General features: G+C 34.8%; 1 protein-coding gene across 3 annotated transcripts in view; it reads right to left on the bottom strand.

Annotated features, from left to right (window-relative positions):
• Nucleotides 1–3,735: 3,735 nt before the first annotated feature.
• The window catches only part of RBM26 (RNA binding motif protein 26), a 51,341-nt gene continuing 39,718 nt past the window's right edge, over nucleotides 3,736–15,358 (bottom strand). For all 3 annotated transcript variants that reach the window (XM_071549628.1, XM_071549631.1, XM_071549630.1), the window contains 4 exons: nucleotides 12,976–13,185; nucleotides 10,549–10,635; nucleotides 7,454–7,567; nucleotides 3,736–4,552 (listed from right to left, as the gene is read on the bottom strand). In XM_071549628.1, the coding sequence (XP_071405729.1) occupies nucleotides 4,463–4,552; nucleotides 7,454–7,567; nucleotides 10,549–10,635; nucleotides 12,976–13,185 (501 nt within the window). In that variant the 3' untranslated portion in view covers nucleotides 3,736–4,462. The remainder of the gene's footprint in view (nucleotides 4,553–7,453; nucleotides 7,568–10,548; nucleotides 10,636–12,975; nucleotides 13,186–15,358) is intronic.

Below are 15,358 nucleotides of genomic sequence, written 5' to 3'. Positions count from 1 at the left end.
TAAAAGGTATGTAATATAGGATTATATTTTACTTAGTCGTCTTCAGTTGCAACATTAACTTAATAATGTTCAATTAGGGTAAATGAGGTGTTTCACTGAAGATCTCTGCCCCTTCATGTTACTTTGTGCATTTGTAGAACTGTAGCATATGACTTGTGAAGGAAAAAAAATAAATCTTCCTCCCTCTCATCTATTTTTGTGAGACCTGTTAGTTCACAGTTTAGTTAAAAAAACACAGGGACCATTCGGAATCACTTTCTTGAGTCAAAACCAGATATAAGACATCTTTCTATTCTGTTTTATGCTCATGTAACAATTGACAATTACAAATTGTCCATTCCACACGGAAGTCCTCAAATAAGTGCACAGTTCTTATAAGTCGCCCAAGGACTGACAAGAACCATAAAGCTTAGACAGTTTGGGGTCCTCTTCAGAGTTTGGTAAACAATGAAGTCAGATGTAACTTAAGTGCAACTACGCTACACTGTCCTCACATACCTAAGTTACCCGGATAGTATTTTTTGACTTCTTTTCTAAAAGTTACAGAATAGACTGTTTTCATTGTAGTTTAGAACAGAAATAGATTTTAAGTGTCTGAAGTTATGTGACTACGTTTCAATGTGTGCCTTTTCTATTGAATAGACCTGCCCAGATTTGGTTGTAAAATAAGCAGTAATAATTTGTATTTCTCCTTTGGATATTCTGAGTTGAAATAAGGGAGTTTTAAGAGAACAAAATATAGAAATAGTACTGGCCTTAAGTGATGCTTCACAGGAGTAGTCTTGTTACTTTACTGTTTTGTAGAGATTTTAATATATTCTGAATTACTGACTCCCATTACTTCAAATTTTTCATAGTTCATTCAAGTGTTGTTTAAAACAATACTGCTGTTGAACTGCATGTCAGCTCACATCTTATTCAAGCCCTTTAGCATCCAAGTGGAAAATAAAATACTTTCTTAAATGTTTACCTTTTCTTCCATGGAAATTTTGAAAAGCTGTCTCAGGAAAACCAAGCCAGCAGGATGTTCAGTTTGTTGATTCAGACAAGGAAGGATGCTGCTCCAGCTGACAACAGATTTTACCGAAGGCTATGCTAATAAGGATCTGACCAAACTGAAACGACAAGAGTTGGCTAAGGCAGTAGCAAAAAATGGAGCAGTAAGCAGAACTAGACAAGGAATATGAAGACAGAGCAAACCAAAAAGAAATCAAACTAAGAAAGTAATTTGATAATCACAGAAATATGTAGAGAATCCATTCAACCTGCAGGAGGACACTCCTTCCCTATGGTGAATGACATACAGCCACAGGTTGGTTTTGACTGACACAAACACTTGGGGTTGCTTTTAAAGCAAGAATAAACCAAGCCATTCTGATCCAGGTGTTCTTTATCCATTCAGTGTCAGTCAGAAGGCAACAGCATGGTGACAAAATACACATCTGGAGAAAGTTTTCAGGATGAAGGTAGGAAAAAAACATTAAAAGGTTTCATCACCTTACCAGTAGATCAATGTGTAAAGTTATTATGAAATTAATCTTACATGGATGCATTATGAGGCTGAATTCAAAACAAGCAGGCAAACTTGGAATACTAGTTTTAAAATGATGCGACACAGCAATTTCAGATCATTTGTTAAGAAGTTCCCATGTAAAAAACACATTGATAGTTATCATTACCATGTTTTTACTGACTGCAGTGAAAAGGTAGGTTTGAGCAGCAGACAAAGCATGCCATAGAATCAACTAAAGGCAGCATGGACAGTCTTTTCCTGTGCTGCACCTGTTCTCTAAGACCACACACAAAACTTCCATGTCCTAGACTGCCAATCTGGCACCCTTCAAATGTACTAAATTATTAAAAAAGTAGAAAAGCTTGTATTTAATGTAGTGAACTAGAACAGTTCATTCTGAGTACTGGATAAGAAGGTTCTCAAAATATTTTATTTTGCCTGAAATTCAGTGTAAAAGGAAATCTATTTCCTAAATACAATGGCAAAATTTAGAACTTACTGTAAGAAGCATGGCAGTCACTTCTGACATTTCAATGTGAAACTAAGACTATACAAAAAATTTAAGTGCATATTTTTTGCAACAACGTATGCAACGTAGTCAAAAAACAATCAAACAAAAACTACTCAAAAAAAACCCAAAAACCAAACCAAAAAAAACAAACCAGGATCCAGGTCTCAAAATCCCTTCAAATAATTGAAAAGCATGAACAAAAATTCTACAGCTGGAGCTCTTCTTTCTGGAATGCTACAACTTCTTTCCTCTATTCCTATTTCGGAATTGACAAAAAAAGGGCAGGGACATAACTTACACTAGTTCTCTCCATCTTCCCTGCAAAAGACAAATACATGGACTAAAGAAAATATCCTGCTAACTGAAGTACCATCACAGAATATTTGGCACTGGAAGAGACCCACAAGGATCACTGCATCCAGCTCTTAAGTTAACGGCCATATGGACTCACATCCATCTAACTGATAAATAAGGTTTTATGGCACACTCAATGGGAGAAAAAATTAAAAATAAAACAACCCCCTCCAGAACAGAAATAAAACCCATGACTAATATAGTTAACAAATGGATTTTCCTTTGAAAATGGTCCATTAAAATATGACACTTAATGGAAAGGCCACACCTTGAGTACTGTGTTCAGTTCTGGGCCCCTCAGTTCAGAAAGGATATTGAGGTGCTGGAGTGAGTCCAGAGAAGAGCTACAAGGCTGGTGAAGGGACTGGAGCACAAGCCCTATGGGGAGAGGCTGAGGGAGCTGGGGTTGTTTAGCCTGGAGAAGAGAAGGCTCAGAGGTGACCTCATCACTGTCTAGAACTACCTGAAGGGAAGTTCTAGCTAGGTGGGGGTTGGTCTCTTCTCCCACGCACTCAGCAATAGGACAAGGGGCATGGGCTTAAGCTCTGCCAGGGGAAATTTAAGTTGGATATCAGAAAAAAATTCTTTCCAGAGAGAGTCATCAGGCATTGGAATGGGCTGCCCAGAGAGGTGGTGAATTCACCATCCCTAGAGATTTTTAAACACAGATTGGACGTGGCGCTGAGTGCCATGATCTGGTAAATGGACTAGAGTTGGACCAAGGGTTGGACTTGATGATCTCGGAGGTCTTTTCCAACCCAATTGATTCTATGATTCTATGAAATAAAACCTTTCTGAGAGGCCCTTCACTGCAAAGGACTAGGCAGTTCTCCTTCCTAAGAAGCAGAAAAACTTCAGACCTCACATAACAGAATGACTTGTTAGAAAGAGTCAATGAAGTAGCTCTGTGAAGCACACTAAAATTTCACGTAGGTACGTTCTGAATTGTGAATATATGCTAGAGTGTAAACTTAGTACCTGCCAAGTGTTACTTTTGAAATGGTAAAATGCAACCATAGAAACACAGGAATGTAAAGATGTATTAGCATGCAAACTCAAATTTCTGGTCACATACTTTTCTAAATTATATTTCAGTATTGCATATTATTTTTGTGGGACCAAATCTCCTTTCCAAGTTACACAGTCCAGGTTATAGAAAAAAATTCCTTATTGTTGGAATATTAATCTGTTTACCACTTGGGTTGCATAATTTTCAAATGTAGAACATCCCAAAGTTTTTATGTACAGTACACCTGTGTGTTAAGGTAGATGAAGCATGATTGAGATTTCTTTTTTCAATACTATTTTAGTATAAGTGATAGTGATGATAGTGATTCAAGCTCTTTTTGTGAACATGGGGGTGGGGGTTGCCATTTGGAATGGTCTTTTCTCTTTCCTTTTTTCTTTTTTTTTTTTTTCATCATGAAGGAGCATTGCCTTAGCTTTTTTGGTTATTGCTTTTTTTTTCTTTTTTTTTCTTTTTTTTTTAAGACCATTCCATTTCTTTATTTTTTAACATCTTAAAGTCATAAGGACTTATATGCAAAGCAGTCATACACTTTATCATTAAAACCCATAGGTAAAATACGTACACAAATCCAACAAAAGGCTAGTACATAGTAAAGCCTAAGCATACTACTATGCAATATTATGAATACATAACTTTAGAGACTTCGGTTTAGTACTGTTATCTATTCATCTCTGAAAACATTCACAAAGATTTTAAATGCAAAGTTTCATTCCGTATCTGGAATAGAACAGAAATTATCTATGTTATAACAACTTTTGGTCATTTGTGTTTGACCAATTCAGTAAATTACAAAGAACCCAAAGAATTCTGTAACTTTCTGTAGAACTATGTAATAAAAACATTGCATATGTTCCTAGTATGATGTCTTTAGCAATCATTTACTGAAATGTAACTCAAACATCAATCTCTTAAAACGTATAACCGACCAGCTGCTTTTTAATCTATATCTGAATCCAACTTCATCACAAAACCCCTTTTAATACAAAGATGCAGTACATTAGGTAATACTAATGCAACACAGGTGCAGTTCTAGCATTGTCACTGATCAGTTGAATCATCTTCTCCATGAACGAGATTCATTCTCCTCCTCCTCTTCATCATCGTCTTGAAGCAGCGAGTCATCCACCAAAGATTCTTCCTGAAACTTCAAGAGATAAACATGATACTGTTACATCAGAAAATATTAAAAATCAAAAGGCAAAATACCAATCTCTGATACTTGCAATTTGGTAACAAAAAAATTTTGGTTTAAATAGCTAAACAATGTTTTCAAAAAGTATATTGTATGTATATGTACTATTTACATATATTAGTAAATGGCAAATGAAACCTTTTTCTTTTCAATACATTTCAAAATGACCAGGACATAGGCACCTCATCCCTAAATAGCTCTTCTGATTCTTCAGTGTATTGTTCATGTCCAAGCTGCTATATTCCCATGAAACTTAAGATGCTATACTGAAAACTAATGGCTTTTTGGCACGTTCACAGTAACTGTGTTTGTTTTCATTCAAGAGCTTAATCCACCTGTCCTTCAGTACCAGAAAAGTTTCTTCTGACACTTTTTGATTTTAACAGTTTAATCAAGCTTAAAATCAATTTGAAAACTTAACAGGTTTGGGGCAGGGAGACAAACAGGATAAACTACTGTATTTTCAATTCCTTCCAGTAACAACACAGTAACTTGGCAGATTTCAAAGCCCTTAATATTTCAAGTCAACAGTTACAGGCTGCAGAGAGCCAAAGTTAAGGGAAAAAAAAAAGAAAAACAAGTTGTTTCAATTTTTATCTATATGTAGACACAGGGGGTGTATATAAACTATTACATCTTGGAACTTTTTTGACAGTCACGCTGAACATAGCAAACTGCACTAGTTAGTGAAAGAACTGAACCACAAGAATTTTTTCCCAAGAAAAATCTCTCAGTTGTTAAATAAAAGCTGTGGTCTTCCTTGCTTATTCTTCTTGTCCCAGTAATTCCAGGGTTGTTTCTACAGAACTTCCTATTTCAGTAATTTGATTTGTGAAGTTAGGAAGACTTAGAGATAAGAGGCTCTAGGCTGAAGGAAGCCTAGAGCTAAGCCTTCTCTCAAGTAGATTCTTTTACAAGAGGGAGAAACTACTATCTTCAGTACTTTTGCATACAGAAAGCACATTTTAAAAAGGAGGCCTGTTGACACATGACCAGCTTCAGTTTGTCAATATATATGCCTGTGTAATCTAAACCTGACTAAAACACAGAAGTCTTCTGAGGGCTTAGCTTCTACCCTTCGTATTTAGATGGACAATGGGCTAAAATATAGCAGTGCAACAGTCAAAAAGGAGGTGTCCTGGGCAGCACACAATGCAGAACTCTGTGGTGCACTAGGGCTCAGGGATAGCAGAGATGATCAAAATGACCTGAACAACTCCCATGTAGGAACAACTATAGGGAGAGAAAATAACTGAGAGAAAGTATGACATTATTTCTCTGTATCAAGTATCTTAGAACAAGCGGAGAGAATGATGGTTGTGTTTTTGATGCAAGAGCAAAGGAACAACAAAATGAAGCATGTAGGTGGCAGATCCAATAGAAAGATACTGGATAGACATATTTGAACAGTAGCATTCCCTTTTACAGGACATTAGAGATGCTATTCAGATTCCAAAGAAACCAGATAAATTCATACAGTAAACACGTATCAGGGGCTTTCAGCTACAGAGACATCACATTTCTGACTCAACAAGTCACTGAACTGCAGATCACTGATGATTAAAAGCTTATCTCTACTTTATACTCTTCCTAGGCATCACCTGTTGACCCAGTAGATCAGCTCTTTTGTTAGGCACCCAGGTGTAGAACATAAGGCTTCTGGGAAACTACATGCTTTCATAATTAGTTGGCTATTCACAAAGGATTTTCTAAAGCACTCAAGTCCAAAAGGCTTTCCTCTTATTTTCATAAATGGACAGGAACCCTATTTCATTATTAATCTTACTCTGCTGAATGATCTAGCTCCCTTTTTTTCATTTTTGAAACATCAAGGTACTCAGTTTCACCCAAGTCCTATGCCTGCTATCCCTCTTTAGCATAGCACTCCTCAGCAAAATTATCTAGTAGAAATAGCTCACATAAAGAAATTTGGTGAGGATTAGGACTAATTAAGTTGTAGAAAATCCAAATAAACTTCAACCTCATCATGGAAAGAAGACAGGAGAGCTAAGTATTTGGCTTGTTTTGAAAAAGGGAAAAAGGTCAGAGGTAAGTACATCAATTACGTAAAACAGAGTATCTGTAAACACAGGACCAAATATGAATCCATAAATGCTACTCACAAAAATACAGGCAAACTACTGGTTTTATGCTACAGATTTGTTATTGCAAAGATTTCAGCAAGCAAACAAAACCAACAAACAGCTAAGGGTTTTGATCCAAGATCAATTCTCACGTAATTGTCACAAGAATAATTAGCTGAGAAATGACTGCAAAAACAGTCCAGAAACAGGAGTTAGACTACATCATGAAATGTTGCTCTGCTATCCCTACATAAACCAATTAAGGTTATTTGGACAACGCTTTAGTATCTTTCATGCACCATGATGAAGACTAACACTCGGCAGAGGTACTTTAGATATCTGAATGGAGTCAGCAAATGATCTAAATTGCTCCTTCACCTGTATCCTCTAAGCCATATCTCTCTATAAAGGATAAAAAGAGTCTGAAATTTGATCATCTAAGAAATTAGTGCGAAAAGTAGCTGGCACAAACCCATGTTTTGGATAACATGCTCAATCTTTCTCATGCAAGTACAAACCTGTCCCTTCTAATTTCTAGATATATTCTCTAGAGTTTTTTTATTGCATAAGAAATGAAACATTTCAGCAAGGAAAAGTATCTAGACTTTCAACAGCCTAAACCACAAAAACTTTATTTCTAGATAAATCCACTTTCTGATATCAAAATCTGAGTAAGACTAAAAAGTAAGACTATGAATCAACTTTTTTTAAAAAAAGCTATTTTATCTTAGAAAAGAATGAAGAAGAAATAAAGAAAAAGAAAGCTTACTTCTTCTTCATCGGGTTCAGCTTCTTCTGTTTCAACAGCTGACATACTAGCAACAGGCTTGTTCCATGCCAACTTTAGCTCTTGTCCTTTAAAACGAGATCCATGAATGGCAGCCTAAAGCAAGTTTAAACATCTTAGTTATAACTGATTTTACAAAAGGAAATCCAAAGCAGTAATAAGTTCATATTGAATTAGTGTTAACAGGTTAAACAAAACAACTTCATCCACTGCATGTAGAATTCATACATCCTTTGAGGAAAATGATCAAAATATATTTTGAAGAAAATAAGCTTGGAAAACCATAAATAATTTTTTAATATTATCTTGATGGGTTCCTCACCTTGCAAATGTGGGCCTAAACCTGTTAACGCATAACTTCGTGGAAGAAGTGCAAGACATCCCACAAATGATTTAATATATTTTAAAGAAACCAATGACCAAACAACTAAAAAAAAAAAGCCCCTTTGTGATTACAATTTAATCTACTGGAAAATGTTCCACTTCCTGTAAAGGTGTTGTAATTGAAATGTAAAGATTTTTAACTTGTGTTATATTCATGCCTTTCTAAGCACCAGATGCATTAAGTGGCTGCTTTGGAAATAGTATGTTCAAATTAAAGTAACATGAATGAGCATAAATCAGTGTTAGCAACATTCCGAAATAACCGTCATGGTCACAAAAGATTTATAGTACAATCTGAAAGCACAGCATAATGTGAAATGTAGAAACAATTACATGTTCAATGACATCTGAACATGAATTGTGTGATATTAAAGTCCCTAGGTATAAATTTTAAATCTGTACATATAAATTTATGATAAATTTAAAAGATTCTATGCTTATTAAAATGCAGCTCAAGAGCTTTTTGACCATGGTCTCATCCCAATGTCACACAACTAGAATTTGTAAAAGTACTTATACGTGACATTTAGGTCCAGAAACAACTTGCAATCTTTGGAAGAAATTACCACTACATAAAAATGGAACATTTTACAACAGGGAATCTTCCTCTTCCTTCCAGGCTAGACCATATATGAAAATACAGCCTAGACCTATTTTCATTTAAGGTAAAATATTAGCTGTATTTACTTCACAATTGGCCTCAACAGATGTTTTTAATTATTGCGTTATACAACTTGTCCAACTACCAGCTTGAAATTCTTCTTTAGTCATAAACAAAGAAATTCCAGTGGAAATTTATATTTAATATATAAGAACACCTTAAAGAAAATACAAATTTTACAAGATTTGATTGAACCCAGTTTCATAATCTTTTTTATTAAAAAATGAAGGTGCAATGAGACACAACGTCATTTGACAATGTAAAAAAACGTCAAAGTACATCATTTTGACTTTAAGCTTTTCACCAAGCATATGATCCCTCTCCCCTGCCCACAACTTCTTTTATTCTGCATTACCTTCCTTTTCAGGTGCTTTTTGTCTTTACATTTCTATGTTTGGCTCCAAAATACTACCATTCCATGCTTTTTATAGGTAGAAATTTAGCTTAGGCAGAGATGATGTTCAATGCCAATTTTCAGGCAAAACATGCTCTAAACATGTTCTAACAAATGATGTGCTGATAAACAAGTATCTTAAGCAAGATACTGACAAGATCCTTGCAGTGAATCACATTCCCTCTGGAAAAAGTAAAGACTTTATTTGGATAGTCCATAAAAACAGATTATTCTTCTGGGCGACCTATTTTTTTTTTCAGGGAAGCAAATGTTCCTCTGAATACCTAGGAGTATGAAGTTACAAAATGAAGTATCCAGTGCCAGGAAGCACCAAAACTCAAATTCCAACCTTACTTCAGTTCACTTGTGAATATACCAATTACAACAGTTTTTATCCGTGAACAGTTATTTCTTATTCTCCACAGAACTTTTATTCACTGTTGAACTGTGTTCGTTTGATACAGCTGTACAATACTGGTTTTCACTATCAGTCAGTATCCACTACGTACCATTAATGACTCTTCCTTCTTTACAGAATAACTGTGATCTCTGTACAGTGGGTGCTCATCACTGCTATACCTAAGAGTTTCACAAAAAAAACTTCTCTGCTTTTGTAAAAACTTTGGCACATAGATGAAACAATTTCTCAAAATACGTAACCATAAATGATACTCTTAAGTGTTTACAACTATTGTCCCCACTGGCTTAATGTGCATTGTAAATACAAGTATTTCTGTCAATCAGGTCAACGGTGTCTCAAGATGAAAAAGAGAATAGTCTGGCCAGGTTTAAAAATTGTGTTGAGGTAAACACCACACGACAAACTTCGTGCAAAATATAAACATAAAATGAAACATTTCTATACAACTATACTGTAAATATGAATCCATTCCTTCTGAAGTCCCTATTATTTTCAGGATACTCCCTCCCAACAGTGATGCAATGATTTTAAAGGAAACAAAATAACTTGCAGAACAACTATGTTCATTATTTTGTGCAGGTTCCCATAATGGCTATACCATGGACAGAAAAAGGCAGGAGTCCCACTGAACTGAATGTATAAAGTCCTAATGATCCATATGTAAGGATGCTGAATTGCAACGTAAGTCAACTCTGGATTTTTCGTCTCTAGAAGTTACTTCTATAATCCAGAGCTTCTTTAAATTCATACATTTCTAAAAAAAGGGAGAAGGAAATAAAATAAAAGAAAATCCTATCATATCAAATCACATTTACACTACCACAGGTTTTCTGGCAAAGGGAAATCCAATCAATCCCAAACAAAATATATAGGCTCACTCTGCAGGATGTCGGTGAAATTTCAGGAAGACTGTAGGGGTATCAAGTCTTCAGGTGAAAAAACCTGGCAAATAATCAAGATAAACCAAGACATCTAACTATCAGTTCCTGAGTGTTTCTCTTAATTACCCTCTTACATCCTGTACTTCACTTCACTATAAACATCCTGATTTCCTAAATATTTCAGTAATATACTGTTCTGACAATTTTGTTTAATTTAAACTTTGGTGTCTATAGTTTTAAAATAACTAGCAGTATTACAGTTAAGCAGATATAGAAGTATAACATAACCAGAAAGTAGCTGAAGGCTGCAGAGTATTTTCAAGAAAGACTACTCACAGCTTCAGCTTCTGCTCTTGTTTTAAAAGTAATCACCGCATGGAGAGAAGAGTCGTCTATCTGGCAATCTTCAATTTCACCATATTGCTTTTGATAAATAAAAAATAAAGTTTAGTAAAATAGTTCTCCACTACTAAAAATGCAGACCTAAACAAATGCCACCCCCAAAAAACACAGAAACTTGGAATAGTGTATATTTCACAGTCAGTGCCAAACAAAGTACTGGTCTTAGCCAAGAATACAGTTGCTTTTACTTGCATTTCTAAAACACTGAAGTGCTCTAGTCTCTGGATTTCCTAATTCCTAGAGATATGAAGTAAATCTGTGACAGAAAGAGGTTGCTCTGCTTCAGTATTTCTCTCTGTATTCGGAAGAAGGGATCTTGAGATTATTCCATTAGCCTATTATGAAACTTTTCCACAAAAAGTTTGTTAGAGGCAGGGATTGTAGAAAAAGTTTCAAAACTTCACTGTATTTCAGCATCTTAATAACTTGACCCATCTATTCCAATCATGGCCGCTACAGTGTTGCTACCTTTAATGCTGACAATCACTGTAAGGTGCAAAGCCCAAAAAACACATCTGTGCAAGTGGACCACGTTGCTGATGTGCACAGACTTGTGGTATTTTATCACTGAAACAGAAATACAGCTCAGACAATCTCCATGGAATCTGAAGCAAGTTTAAAACTTGAAGCAAACCTGAAACCTGCAAAATTAAGTTATTAATTTTTTTCCTCAGTGTTATTCTACTAACACTGTGAATGGAATTGTATTTGTTGATGTTACTAAGTTGCTTTATGATTAATATTTTCACTTGAAAAGATTGTAAGCTTTCTCTTCCCTCGAATACGACCAATGTATAGGAAAATTAATTCCAGTCAGTAAGAGAAGCATATAATGGAATGAAAATATGAAAGCATTATTTCATTTAGCAATACTCATCAGACTACACCACAATGTTATAGATTTAAAATACTTTTTTTTCTTATACACATCACTGAAAGTGGATTCAGAAACCTCCACATGGAAGGTATTACTTAATTTCAAAGTTCCATGTTCTTAGTTGTACAACAAAAATTTGTTGCATAATTGGTCAAATGTTCAATCCCTCATACATGTCTATTGAAAGTAATTTTATTCCCCTTAAAGGCACAGACATATACATAGGTATGTACAAACATTTAGTCTGTCATTCATCTCCATAGGAAGTAATTTTTTTCCTATGAGTATGACGGTTCATTTTTTGTTACCCTAAGGACGTAACAAAAAAGGATACTTTCTGCAGCATACTTTATGGGAACAAAATATGTTAAAGTACCTTTATGTATGTATGTATGTATGTATATAAGTAGCTCCTGGAAACATAACACCTTAAAAACCCCAGTATAATAGTGGGAGGGGGTTGTCACTGTAATTTTTGTATGTAGTTGTTTTGATTTTTTAATTTATTTTAAAAAGCAGACCCAAGTCCTTGTTGGCTCTTGTTCTTTTGAAAAGCTGCTTGTATGACTACCAGACATGAAATATTAAGTACATTGGCTGGAGTGGAATTTACTGGACTTCGAGGCTCCTGGACTTCTCCCTTCAGAGAGGGCCACTGCAATTAAATGTTGCGTAAAAAAACCTCAAATAAACAAGGGGGAAGACGGGACAGGTGGAGATTCACATCATTTATGTCACTAGATATTCTTAGCATTCATCCCACAAAATAAACAATTTGCTTTTATCATACTCTTTCTTTAAAACAGGAAAAGAGTTTTGATACGTTTATGGTGATTTTTCACCTTATTAGATTTTCAAAGAAAAATTTGATAGAAATTATGAATGTCAATTTATGTTTTTTTGACTGAAAACAGAAAAAAAGGTAGAAAAAGCTCTGACTCCCTGGTCTTAAATACATGGACAGACAGAAATGTTTGGATGCCTTTTCAAGACCTACATATAACTGCACAATTTTCATCTTGATTCTTAAATTCAGAAAGTCAGGCAAAAGCACTGATAACGTTCAATAAAAATTTCATTAAGTACTTGTTAAGATAATTAAAAAAAGATAAACACACTGCAAGTACTTAAAGTTTGGCACTGAATCAGTCTTTGTTCTCAACCTCCCTTCAGTTATTTTATCTTCTGTACCTAAAAACCTGAAAAAAAATTCACATATATCCTGAACAAATATTATGAGCCATTTTCCTATTTTTTTAAGGAAAAAACCCAATAAGCCTAGCAAATGCTAGGCAATTACAGTTGTAACTAGTTGAATCAATGGGCATAATTTTCCTGTTTCACCTTTTTCTGATGAATCCTCTGCATATCATGTTAAAGATTCATTCCTAAATAATATTTCCAGATGAACTGAATCAAGAGAAAACAAGTCATTCAATAGAAGAATGTCATCCAAAATCAAAAAAAGTGAAACTGCAACATACCGCAAAATGAGGAAGAAGATCCTCTCTGTCACTTTCTGTAAAGGCAGAGATTTCTAATGCCCTAGGTCGATGATCCACAACTGCATGCACAGGAACTCCTCTGCCTCTACCCCGGCCTCGTATTCCTCTACCTCTGCTACGTGATGCACCCCGACCTCTTGCATGAACCCCTCTACCACGAACTGAAGAAAGAATCCCTCGTTTGGCAGCCTAGGATGTTTATACGTAACATATCGATATATTAAAATTCATAATCTACACATTTATGCAAAACTAACAAACACATACTCTGATTTTTCCTAAAAACAAAAAAGCCCCAGAAAGAGAAGCTTGCGAGTGTTAAAATAACAAAGGTGAACAGTTTAGTAACATTCAAAAGCCAGTAGTTAATCATTAACAGACCAAGAACAGGATGGAAATAGGAAAAAAGAACCAGGTATTAAACACAGATACCAACAGAGCCCTTATCTGTCAGGATTAACTACTCTTAAGAAAAAGAAACTGCAGTACAACTGAAATTTCATTATCAAAATTTCTTGATATGGCATCTAAGTACTTAATTTGCCTCTTTATTTTTGCTTCTTTATTTGTCTCCGAAAGTTCAGGCAAGACTTTCATTCTGACCAAAACTGAGGCAGCGTTTTGAGAGCTTTCAGCCACAGAATTGTGAGGCATGAAACAAAGGCTTCTAACAGACACCTCCAAGGACAAAATGTTCACCAACATTTGGCTCTATGTACTTAATAATTTCCATTCCCACAATACCTGTGTATCCCTTCTAATGCACTCTTCAAGAATAGTCAAAAGATCAATGATAATGACTGTCATTTAAAAAAATAATTTGTAAAAGTTACTTTAAGTTTCAAAAGACCTCTTTCAAGTATTTAATTTCCATGTCTATAATTAGAAAAAGAAGTCTTTTTAAACCCAAGTAAATCTGCCGTAGAAATCAAATGTTAAATGAAATCACTATGTTTAGAACTCAAGCAGTGATGGCACTACTTTCATGCATGCCAGTGATACCACCCATGAGAAGATCAATTTTTTGCAACTTTATTTACTAAACTATTCAGATAATTTTATAATAGCATCTAGTTCACTTTTTATTTTTTTGCAGAGAAAATCCTGAGGGATTTATTTTTTACAGTTTAGTTCTTTGGCATTTTTTGAAGCATTTCTAAATAATTCAATTAATAATTCCAAGTATACTGACTCAACAAACAAGCCATACGCTATTTGGGCTTTCTTACAGTAAAATCAGGGTCATGTGGAACAGAACATCAAGTTATGAGTCAACGATGCAACACGTGAAATATTGTGGGAGTCAATGTCACAAACACAATGTGTGAATACCAGATTTTTTTTGAAGCATTTGTAAGAATACTGAAGAATCAAACAAAAATCAAGCGGAAAAACCCACCCTCTTGTAAATTGTACAAGGGATACATCTCATGCTGTTCCTTGAAACCTGATGGTGTATACCACTAATAATGCTGATTTTATCCATCTGCTTTGCTCAGTATTTGCTAAAGGTTTCAGAAAATTAATTTTACTTTCCTGAAAGAGCTATCTTTTCTTATCCCCAACTCAAAATCCAAACACACTTGATGAAAGATTGAGTAGGATTAACGCACTCAACTATGGTGTCACTTTATCTTGAACAAGCACCTACTTTTCTACTGCTATTTTACAAGTCATTCAATTTGCATATTTTCTGAAATACAGAAATTACAAATAAGCTTTTAGTATGTATGAGAATGAAATACTACTCACCATCAGAACAGATACTGTTAACATAAACTTTTGTGTTATCTCTATTCAACTGGCTTGGTTTATTAATAAAACTATTTTCAAAATTACCAAAGCTGCCTAACAAGTTAGTTTTACAGCAAGATTTTAAGGCAACTTTGCCACACGAATGTGCACTGTGTTTATACGTAGTTATATATAAGACATGACCAAACTTCATTAAGACAAGAGGGATTTAAGTGACACAGTAAAAAGAAGTAAGATTGTCATGCGATTTGAAACAGTGCACTAGAACAAAACAGCACTCACAGCATTTCTGAAAATTAGACAGATATTTTGCACAGTTTTTTAAAAAAGCAAGTACTGGAAAAAAAAGTATGTTTCTATATATTGAATACACCTCTTGAAACACTGGTTTTGCTTTTGTTAAATCCTCCTCTTGAAACAAATGCTGTAATAATATTACTTTTAGCATTTCAGGCTTTTTGATTAATCACATTACAACTCATTAAGAGGATGTTAACACTTAAGAATAAAAGATCAGGCAGTGTTTTTAACTATTCTGTATTAAACACAAAATGATCTACAGGCAACAATTAAACTCATTGCATGCTCTCAAGGAAGTATTACAACC

The sequence above is a fragment of the Pithys albifrons genome, chromosome 1, assembly GCF_047495875.1.
Source record: "Pithys albifrons albifrons isolate INPA30051 chromosome 1, PitAlb_v1, whole genome shotgun sequence".
Taxonomy (NCBI): Eukaryota; Metazoa; Chordata; class Aves; order Passeriformes; family Thamnophilidae; genus Pithys; species Pithys albifrons.
The sequence above is the reverse complement of the archived record's forward strand: the minus strand, read 5'-3'. Positions and strand labels throughout refer to the sequence as shown.